Raw genomic sequence first — 10,628 nt, 5'->3', positions numbered from 1 at the left:
TACTGGCATATGTTTAAACTAAAATGATGCAATTTATTAGATAATTTTAACAAAACTTTAAAACCTGTGAAGTGCCCAAGGACTTGTCTATCATCAAGAGTGCCTTTGCATTCAGTCTGTGACATAGAAACCAGGACTAGAATACTGCCTGCATATTTTTCTTATAGTCCTATATAATATATTATATTAAATATAAATAAAAAGGATATAGGTGTTGTTTAATGAAAGCTGAAAATTCAGGAGGGGGTGGGGCCTGGAATATTCCCAAGGTGATGAGGTTCCCATAGGAACCACTTGGAAGCTAAAGCCCTGGTAGAAACAGGTTTTCAGTTGTGAATCGGGTTTGCCAGATGTTTACAAGGTGATTTCAAAAGGGATCACCTATCCAGCAAGGGTTCTGTCTACCTGATAGAATTGTGGGTGGAGGAATGGGTGGGATGAATGTATGCAGCTCTGGTATGCTCAGTGATAGGTAACCTCTGAGAAAGTCTTTTGTGTGAAATTTCTCACAGCACTGATATTAACCCAGGCAAAGCAGCAGAGAGGGGATACTCAGAAGGTATCTCCCCCATGCTTTGCCCCTCCCACAACCTAATTCAACATAGTGAGGTCATTAACACAATCCAAAACTGTGTTCTACTCCAGTTTGAGAGCTGTATGTGCTGCCAATTTTTGGATGTGTGGAAGCAAGGTAGGAGGAAAAACTACCCAGGTTCTCCTCCTACCTTGCTTCCACACAACCAGCACACACAGCTCCCAAATATGGGTAGAACAGTTTTTGATTGTGTTAATGAGATCATTAACAAAGATTTTAACTTGTCAGGAAGATTAGGAAACAACAAACTGTTCTTGTTAAATGGAAAAATCCTTGTGAACAAGTTGGGCATGTTTATTCAAATAGTTCCTTTATTCCATGCTATTGTGAATCCCCTCTGGCTGTGTTAACTTTTCCACTGCCATAATAAGAAAGATCTGCAACTCTGAAAGGAATCTTTAGCAGTACAATTCCAGATATGCAGAGTGGGGCTGGTTTTGTATCAGAAGGAAATTGTGAATCTATCCACTGTGGGCCTGCAAGTTGTGTGTCTTTTACTCAATATCTATAATGATTAGCTTTCCTCTGAGAAGCATAAAGAAGGTCACCTTTAAAGTAAACAAAATAGTCAAGTCTGAATTTGAGTAGTTGAGTCTAATGTGATTTGCAGCATGATTCTAAATATGTCCATTGGGAAATAAATTTCACTTGAGCTTGGAGGGAGGTAAGGTAAGTATACTTAACATTGTAGCCTTTGCCTTGTAAAAATTTCCATAAATGTTTGAATTATGGTTTCCTTAAGTGATTATTTGCTGTCTTAGTTTATATATTTCCCTGCTAAAGTAACTTACATCAGATCAGTGAAGCAAGTCAATGAATTATCCCCCTTATATTTCTTGTTTACACAGTCAGACAGGTGTTATTGACTGGTTTGTTTTATCCAGACATCGAGTCCTTCCTAAGGACCTGGGATGGCTGGATTTTATTATCAACTAGCTGACCCCGCACAGAGCATCTGTGTGCTCTTTTGGGCCTCTTCCACCCCACACCTTCTGCCCTAGTCTCCACTTCCGGACCCAGCCGCCTCTCCTCTCCACCCCCACTTCTGCCCCCCCTTTCTTTCCCCCCTCCTGGGCCGTGCCTCCGTGGCTGGGCTGTGCCTGCCACTGCTCTGGCCTCCGTGGCCGGGCCCGCCACTGCTATGGCAACCAATCCTCCTGGGTGCACCTCAGCCAATCAGGCGCGTCCGCCACCCAGCCGGGACGTACATTCTAAGGCACACCCAGGAGAATTAAATATATAGATAGATGTTGTTGCTGTTATTATAGATATCGTCTCAGAATATAGGCTGTTCCCAGTAAAGTTGCTTTTTGTAATTGGCTGATGGTGATTTCTGTGGCCCCTATGGTGTTGAGGTGCTCTTCAAGGTCTTTTGGAACTGCACCCAGGGCGCCAATGACCACTGGGATTATTTTGGTCTTTTTCTGCCACAGCCTTTCCATTTCAATTTATAGATCTTTGTATTTTGTGATTTTTTTTTCTATTTCTTTTTCTTCTATTCTGCTGTCCCCTGGTATTGCTATGTCGATTATTTTAACTTGTTTCTCTTTCTTCTCGACTACAGTTATATCTGGTGTATTGTGTGGCAGAAGTTTGTCTGTTTGTAGTCGGAAGTCCCATAATATTTTTACATCTTCATTTTCTACCACTTTTTAAATTTTATGGTCCCACCAATTTTTGGCTACAGGTAGCTCGTATTTTTTTGCAGATGTTCCAGTGTATCATTCCTGCTACCTTGTCATGCCTTTGTTTGTAGTCAGTCTGTGCGATCTTTTTACTACAACTGATTAGGTGGTCCACTGTTTCATCTGCTTCTTTACAAAGGTGGCACTTGCTGTTTGTTGTTGACTTTTCTACTTTTGCTCTTATTGCATTTGTTCTTAGTGCCTGTTCTTGTGCAGCCAGTATTAAACCCTCTGTTTCTTTCTTCAAGTTGCCATTCTTAAGCCATTGCCAGGTCTTGGTGATGTCTGATTTTCCAGACGTTTCTTCCAGTAACCTTGCAGTCTCCAGCCCTGGTTGCTCAACTGAAGATCCTGAGTCCTGTTGCCCACTTGCCACCAGATGTCCAGGGACTCCAGCACCTGGCGCGGTCCTTGTTGACCCGGGCGATGACCGATCCGGTATAGATTTATTAAAGTTACATCTCACCATATTGTTAATGGGAGAGGCACTCTTCGTCTGGCTCCTCTGGTGAGACCTGTCCAGTATGGTTGGACCTCTGGCATAGCTCTCACCTTCTTCAGAGCACACAAGCCCCACAACCACGCCAAAGTAGTAGTAGTAGTAGTAGTAGTAGTAGTAGTAGTTGTTGTTATTAATTGAATTTTTATACCGCCCTTCCTAATTTGGCTCTGGGCAGTTTACAAGCAAAACAAAAACAGTTAAAATCCATCAACAATAAAAACAAAAAAATTAAAATACCATAAAACAATAAGTTAAAAACCAATTTAAAAACCCTAAAAAAAACTCAGTACATTAAAAACCCCTTACAACAATTTTAAAACCCTGGAAGGCCAGGCCAAACAGATAAGTCTTAAGGGCTCTCCTGAAGGTCAATAAAGAGTTCATATGATCTTATATGATCTTGTGTGACTTCCCTTCCCCACCCACAACAATGCAGAGTTTCTAGAGCCATTTTACACCACTATCTGAAAAATAATGTGTCTGGGATGTAAAAATTTAATTGCTACTGTTAAATTTAACAGTAACAGTCCAGAACAGTGGCAGGTCACAGGTCTGAAGTGCTTAAATTTCAGTTTGTTGTCATATGAGAAGCTCTGAGAAACATCTCTACTATGCCATTTGAATTCAAAGTTAATTTGTTCTACTGAGTCCTATGCAGCCACCTAATGTTGCAGCGGGGAAGTAACTTGCCTAGGGAACAAGAGATTGATGGTTTGAATCCCCACTGGTATGTGTCCCAGACTATGGGAAACACCTATATTGGGCAGCAGTGAAATAGGAAGATGCTGAAAGGTATCATCTCATACTGTGCGGTATCGATGGCAGTGGTAAACCCCTCCTATATGCTACCAAAGACAGCCACAGGGCTCTGTGGGCGCCAGGAGTTGACACTGACTTGACGGCACACTTTACCTTTAAGCATGTTTACTGGAAAGTTAAGTCTCACTCAGTTCAACAGGGCTTTCTAGAGTAAGTGCATATAGGACTGCAGTCTAGGGTGGGTGAGGGCAAAAGTGTAATTTTGTACAGCTTATGGTCTCAATCCATAAAATGCATGTATTGCATTTTAAAGCCAGCATGGTGTAGTGGCTAGAGTGCTGGGCTAGGACCGGGGAGACCTAAGTTCAAATCCCCATTCAGCCATGATACTTGCTGGGTGACTCTTGGCCAGTCACTTCTCTCTCAGCCTAACCTACTTCACAGGGTTGTTGTGAGGAGAAACCTAAGTATGTAGCACACTGCTCTGGGCTCCTTGAAGGAAGAGCAGGATATAAAATGTTTTTTTTTTAAGTAAATTAAAATCTTTCCGAACTCTTGAATGAATGTTTATCACTATCATAAGTTACATTGACAGAACTACAATGTGTACCTTTTAAAGGCACATGAAACTTGTAAAAAAAAAAATCTGTTTGGGGAAGGTGATTGATTGCAGTTTTGGTAATATGCAGCTTCCGAAACTTGAGGGAAATTGAAGTATGGTAAGGGAAACTATCTTTCTAATCCATTAGGCCTGGACTAAGAGAAAAGGATTTTTGTTTTTTGTTTGGTGGGGTTTTGGGGGGGGGGGCGTAGAATGATATTGAAGGATCAAGGGCCTGAGTTTTCTATGCGTTCACACATTTCACCTTTCAGTATCCCCCAGGGTGACCATGGGGAGAAGGGTGCTTTTAAGAGAGGGCGAGTGGTGAGTATAGAGTAAAGACACGGTTAGTTCATTAGTGTATGAAGTGGGGGAAGGGACTACAAGTGCTTTTTATCGAAAGGCGCCAGCTGTGGAACACAGAGCAGTTTCTAGCAACGCCCGTCTCTTTGGGAGTAAGAGCCGTCCGTCTTCCCAGGCTGAATGTTATGTGGCTGGAAGAGGAAGGAAAAACTGGAGGAGCAGCTCGGAAGGGATAGAAGTAAAAAGAGGATCAGGCCCAGGGATAGGTGGGGACTGTGAAAGCCATTCGAGCCAGGCAGTTCTAGGGTGGGGGTGGGGGAGGGGCAGGAGGAGCTGCTTGAAGCCTGGACTGTCCAGCTCAGCCCACACAATGCATGGCAGGCGGCAGGGAGCATCTCCCAATTCTCCAAGTCCGCCATGAGAGGCGTTGGCTTTGGGAAGGAGGATGGCAGCAGATTAAGATAGTACCGGAAGGAAGCCGGGGAAATTACGCTTCTGCGAAGGAAAAGCTATTTTCCCTCGCTCCCTGGGCGATGCTCGTGAAGGGGGGAGTTCTCTGGGGAAGGGGGTGAAAAAAGGAGGGAGGGAGCAACGAATGGAATGCTGGGAGCAGTGACGTGTCCCGAGGCCACCGCCCTCTCGGCTCAAGCTATATAAAGGGCGCCGCTCACAGCTTCGGTCTTTTTTGCTACGGGTTTGCCGCCGCTTCAGAGGTAGGCGCACGTTGTTTCTCTCTCGCGCGCGAGACCAGGCCAAGGTTTGGGCCTAGGCGGAAGGGCGGAGACCCACGTGCTCCTAGCCCGGGCAGCGATCGACGCTGGCGAAGAGGCCCGAGGACGGGAGGGGCGGCCGCTCCAGAGGCGGCGGCGGGGGGGGGGGCGCACGAGGGGCGGCCGAGTTGGGGGGGGGAACTGCTACGCTTTCACTCGGCCGCGAAAGCGTGTTGCGCGTGCGTACGCGCGCCCTGGTTCGTTTTTCCGCCGCCCCAATCCTCGTGCGAGGAAGGGGGTTTGGGGGAGAGACCCGTCTCGAGGGGAGGGGGCGTCTCCTTCCACCATCCCCTCCTAGCTCGGCAGCGCCACAGGGGGAGTGAAGGGGGAGGCGGGGGGCAGGCACACGGGGGGGGAGGGGGGACTGCGGTCGTGGCAGGTGTGCTCGTCCCGTTTCCTATTCTCCGCCCGAGCCCCCTTTTCCTCGGCTTCAGCTTCTCCCGGCCTGGGCCGGGGCTTGTCGCTCGACGGCTTGTTCTCCCCCTTCCCGGGGGGGGGTGTCTCCGGAATCGTCCCCCCTTGTGCCTCTGAACTCGCTTCGCGCTGTTAAAAAAAAAAATGGCCGGCGTCCGCCGCCGTTGCTGCCGTCACAAAATGGAGGACGCGGCGGACGAGGGTGGCTCGGTCGCCCTTCGCGCCCTCACTCCCCCCCCCCCCATCCCATCCCGGCGCGTGCTCGCTTCCTCGCGGTCTTTCGACACAAAGGAGCCGGAGCCGCCCCTTCTCGCGCTCTGGCGTCCCCCTTCTCCCCCGCCCCCCAATACCCTCTGATCGCCACGGACGGCAGTGAGGGGGCTGGCGATGGCTTGCGAGGGGAAAGGCTCCCACACGCCCGTTCTCCATTGCCCTGCCGTTTTCTTCCCTTCCGCGCCGTAGGATGGGTGGAGTGAGGAGGCACTCGAGGTAGGCCTTGGCCTAGCTCCGACCCGGATCGCTAGTGGGGCCTGAAAGCAAAGCAACCGATAACCGGCCTTGGATGGCCAATCCGTGTGGCTTCTCGGTCTCTGCCATTAACATTTTTTCTCGCCGCTTAGTTACTTCCACTATTGTCCACCAGGGGGCTCTTGGGGTTTTTTAACAGACTTTTTCCAGTGAGTTTAACCTGTTTATGTGTTTTCGCTCCCTTCTCAAGGTGCTTTATCTGAAGTGCAAGAGAGCCATCCACTAACCATCCAAAATGGGAAAGGAAAAGACCCACATCAACATTGTTGTCATCGGACATGTCGACTCTGGCAAGTCCACCACCACCGGTCATCTGATTTACAAATGTGGTGGCATTGACAAGAGGACCATTGAGAAGTTTGAAAAGGAAGCAGCTGAGGTTAGTTTGTCTTCCAATTGCCTGTAATAAGATTAGAAAGCTGGTTACTCCACCTATAGTGGGCTGCTTAAAATTGCTTTGGAACAATTTATTTCTGCTGCAAGGGTGGTGTTTGTATTTGAGATGGCAAAGGGGTTTTGTGCCCTTTGTAGACAAGCTTATAAAGTACTGCAAAGCTTTACAGCTGTGACTAAAACTTTTTAACTCTGAGCTTATGTGTTCTTTGCTACATGAGCTGTTCGGTTCTGTTCTGAATTATTTAGCTTGAGGTGTGTGTGTGTGTGTGTGTGTGTGTGTGTGTGTGTAGAGTTACAAAACAGCAATTCGTTGTTCCAACCATAGGCTGCCTGCTAACTGTATTGCCATAAGAAAACTGATGTGCTCAGTAATAGTAGAAGTTCTACTTGGGCAGACATTTCTTATAAAAATTTGCAGAAGAGACTTGGAAGGAGTGACTAGGTTTAACACTTCTAGTGTTACATTAGGCATTAATGGTTTGAAGTGTCACAGGGTTAAGAAAGTGAAACAGATGCGGAATCTCTCACCTCCTGTGCCAAGTATATTTGGCTAAACATAACTTGTATAATATTTCAGAACGCTGATGTATGCTATTTTTAGAGACAGCTTCCTTTTGCTAACTCGTATGGCTATTGATATTATCCTATACTAAATTGATGCTACTATTTTCTTTTTCAAAAACAGATGGGTAAAGGCTCCTTCAAATATGCCTGGGTTTTGGACAAACTGAAGGCAGAACGTGAGCGTGGTATCACTATTGATATCTCACTTTGGAAGTTTGAAACAAGCAAATACTATGTCACCATCATTGATGCTCCTGGTCACAGAGACTTCATCAAAAATATGATTACTGGTACCTCTCAGGTGAGCAAATACATCTTTATTGAAGTATAACTGACAACATCCAAGCCTTTTGCAGAAAGGTACTGCATAATTGGGAGCCTCTTTTACAAGCCAAAGATGTTTCTGGTGGTAGTAAAACACTGCCCTGTCAGAGATTTGGATGACACTTATTAGGAATATAAGTCGTTACTGTATAATGAATAAATGGTAAACATTACCACTTCTCATAATTTTTTCTAAAGGCCGACTGTGCTGTCTTGATTGTCGCTGCTGGTGTTGGTGAATTTGAAGCCGGTATTTCCAAGAACGGGCAGACCCGTGAGCACGCCCTTCTGGCCTACACCCTGGGTGTAAAACAGCTCATTGTTGGCGTTAACAAAATGGATTCCACCGAACCACCTTACAGCCAGAAGAGATATGAAGAAATTGTCAAAGAAGTCAGCACATACATAAAGAAAATTGGGTACAACCCAGATACAGTGGCGTTCGTGCCAATTTCTGGTTGGAATGGGGACAACATGTTGGAGCCCAGTTCTAATGTAAGTAATAATGCTCAAAAGATTGGTGAGCAAATTCAGCTTTGATGGGATTGAAATATGTAAAACTCTGGAAGATCTGGGTGTGAGTGATTCAGATGTTCCCTCAGCTGTCAAGACATGAGTTACTTGAATTCTCTTATTCAGCATCTCTTGCTCCCCTCACCCCTTGAACCTCACGATAAAATTCTAAAGCCTTTATAATACTTAATTTACATGTATATTTGCAGATGCCCTGGTTTAAGGGGTGGAAAGTTACCCGTAAGGATGGTAATGCTAGTGGAACTACTCTGCTGGAAGCTTTGGATTCCATCTTGCCACCAACTCGTCCAACTGACAAACCTCTGCGTCTGCCACTTCAGGACGTTTACAAAATTGGTGGTATGTATAGTGAGAAGTTCAAATTGAGGTTGCTGAAAAGTATCAGTAAAGATGAACTTACAAATAAAAGTTGTGTAACATCAACTGTGTAGTTTTGTGCCTGCAGAATGCAGAAGACACTAGGAAATAACATTCACCTTATGATCAGGGCACTTGTGTTCTTTCTAGGCAAGGCTCTGTGCTAACTTGCTCACTCAAACTTTTGTCTTCCTTTCTCACAGCTGATGCTCTTAGTAATTGCCTAATAGGTATATTTGAATCTATCTTTCAGGGATTGGTACTGTACCAGTTGGTCGTGTGGAAACTGGCATTCTGAAACCAGGCATGGTAGTAACATTTGCCCCTGTCAACGTTACAACTGAAGTAAAATCTGTTGAGATGCACCATGAGGCTCTAAGTGAAGCGCTGCCTGGTGACAATGTTGGCTTCAATGTAAAGAACGTGTCTGTTAAAGATGTCCGCCGTGGTAATGTTGCTGGTGACAGCAAAAATGACCCACCAATGGAAGCTGCTGGTTTCACAGCACAGGTATTGGCAGAAGTGATTAGTATTATTGATTTCAGTAAACTTACGTGAGCTAGAATGGTGTAAATGTGGATTAATCTTGTATTTTCAATCATTTCATAGGTTATCATTCTGAACCACCCTGGCCAAATTAGTGCTGGCTATGCCCCTGTGCTGGATTGCCACACTGCTCACATTGCCTGTAAGTTTGCTGAGCTGAAGGAGAAGATTGATCGTCGTTCTGGTAAGAAGCTGGAAGATGGTCCAAAATTCCTCAAGTCTGGAGATGCTGCCATCGTTGACATGATCCCTGGCAAGCCCATGTGTGTCGAGAGCTTCTCTGACTATCCTCCTCTGGGTAAGTGGCCAGAGACTTGTTTTAGTGTGTGTTTGTTTATCATGTATTAGCCTGAGCATCTGAACATGCTTTGCATGGGGTAGCTGTGATTTAATTGTTTCTCTTTACTAGCCAGCTATTTCTCATTGTACCAGATTGCCTTTTTTTTTTTGAGAGCGAGAGAGAGAGAGTCTTGTGACTTTATATGCCTGCACTAACCTTCACATGAGGTACTCTTCCTATCCTTGAATGTGCTAGCTGAAGTCAACTTAGTTTTGTAATAATGAAGGGGGGGGAGACCTTATGAAAAAGTGCTTTGAAGTTCTGTTAGTTGTTTTAAAAAGGCTTTTATTAAGTTAAGTAACAGCTGCATAGAGTGGGTAGTACTGTTACATACTTGTATCTTCATTTAGGAAATGCTGTAACAATGTTCTTTATACCTAGGTCGTTTTGCTGTGCGTGACATGAGACAAACTGTTGCTGTCGGTGTCATCAAGGCGGTTGACAAGAAAGCAGCTGGTGCTGGCAAGGTCACAAAGTCTGCCCAGAAGGCTCAGAAGGCTAAATGAAAATTCTGTACATCTGCCACCTCAGTCTTAATCAATGGTGGAAGCATGGTCTCAGAACTGTTTGTCTCAATTGGCCATTTAAGTTTAATAGTAAAAGACTGGTTAATGATTACAATGCATCGTAAAAGCTTCAGAAGGAAAGGAATGTTTGTGGACCATTTGTTTCGTGGCAGTTTAAGTTATTAGTTTCTAAAATCGGTAACCTTTTTTTAAATGGAAACAACTTGACCAAAATCTGTCACAAATTTTGAGACCATTAAAACAAAGTTTAATGCAAAGTCTGTGTGTTCTTTGGGGTTAATAGTTACATTTTGGATAGTTGACTTGGACCTTTACTTGCAAAACTAAGATGGAAGATTAAAATCACATTTTACCCTTGATAGTGGTATTTAAAATTTCTAAAGGAATTGCAACACAAAGTGCTTAGGTAGCAACTTTTTAAACTTGTGCCAACATGTAGTCAGAACTGAGTTGTGGTTGAGTAACCCAATTGTAAAACAGGTATTTCTAAGCCTAGTGTGATCATAGGACTGCAGCCTTAATTTCTCAATTTTTCATATTTAAGGAAGCAAAGCACATGTAGTTAATGGCTTGTTCTCTTTGATCTAAACTGTGTACTTGGGACTTGAAATTCTTAACTTTGGTGTTGCTGGTTTAATTTTAAAAATTATTACTATGCAGTTTACCACATTAAGATTAGAAGACTATCTCAAAATATTTTTCAAGCTAGTAATACAAATTGATATGGTATCCTATGGATTAACATGGCTGAGAAATCATTAAGGTATTCTGAACAGCATTCTGCTGTGAACTTAAAAACGTTCTGAAGAGTCAGGCTATACTTTGACATAAGAAGGTTGATTTTACTTGGTCCTTTGGATAGTCCATTAGAATCATGAAATTA

At 44.4% G+C, this 10,628-nt stretch overlaps 1 protein-coding gene across 1 annotated transcript; it reads left to right on the top strand.

The window, feature by feature from the left end:
* Positions 1–5,005: 5,005 nt before the first annotated feature.
* Positions 5,006–10,002, top strand: EEF1A1 (eukaryotic translation elongation factor 1 alpha 1). Its single transcript, XM_053286890.1, has 8 exons — positions 5,006–5,158; positions 6,348–6,536; positions 7,239–7,418; positions 7,640–7,936; positions 8,164–8,314; positions 8,586–8,842; positions 8,942–9,176; positions 9,600–10,002. The coding sequence occupies exons 2-8, from the start codon at positions 6,393–6,395 to the stop codon at positions 9,722–9,724; spliced, it is 1,389 nt and encodes a 462-aa protein (XP_053142865.1). The 5' UTR covers positions 5,006–5,158; positions 6,348–6,392; the 3' UTR covers positions 9,725–10,002.
* Positions 10,003–10,628: the final 626 nt, after the last annotated feature.

The sequence above is a fragment of the Hemicordylus capensis genome, chromosome 1, assembly GCF_027244095.1.
Source record: "Hemicordylus capensis ecotype Gifberg chromosome 1, rHemCap1.1.pri, whole genome shotgun sequence".
Taxonomy (NCBI): Eukaryota; Metazoa; Chordata; class Lepidosauria; order Squamata; family Cordylidae; genus Hemicordylus; species Hemicordylus capensis.
This window is presented reverse-complemented; position numbering and strand designations above follow the sequence as displayed.

What these genes read in the sequence shown, in the direction of transcription:
- EEF1A1 (XM_053286890.1), top strand. Translation starts at nt 6,393, where the DNA reads ATGGGAAAGGAAAAGACCCACATCAACATTGTTGTCATCGGACATGTC. An exon ending in GGACGTTTACAAAATTGGTG is followed by an intron (nt 8,315 to 8,585) that starts GTATGTATAGTG and finishes TCTATCTTTCAG; the next exon opens with GGATTGGTACTGTACCAGTT. An exon ending in CTCTGACTATCCTCCTCTGG is followed by an intron (nt 9,177 to 9,599) that starts GTAAGTGGCCAG and finishes CTTTATACCTAG; the next exon opens with GTCGTTTTGCTGTGCGTGAC.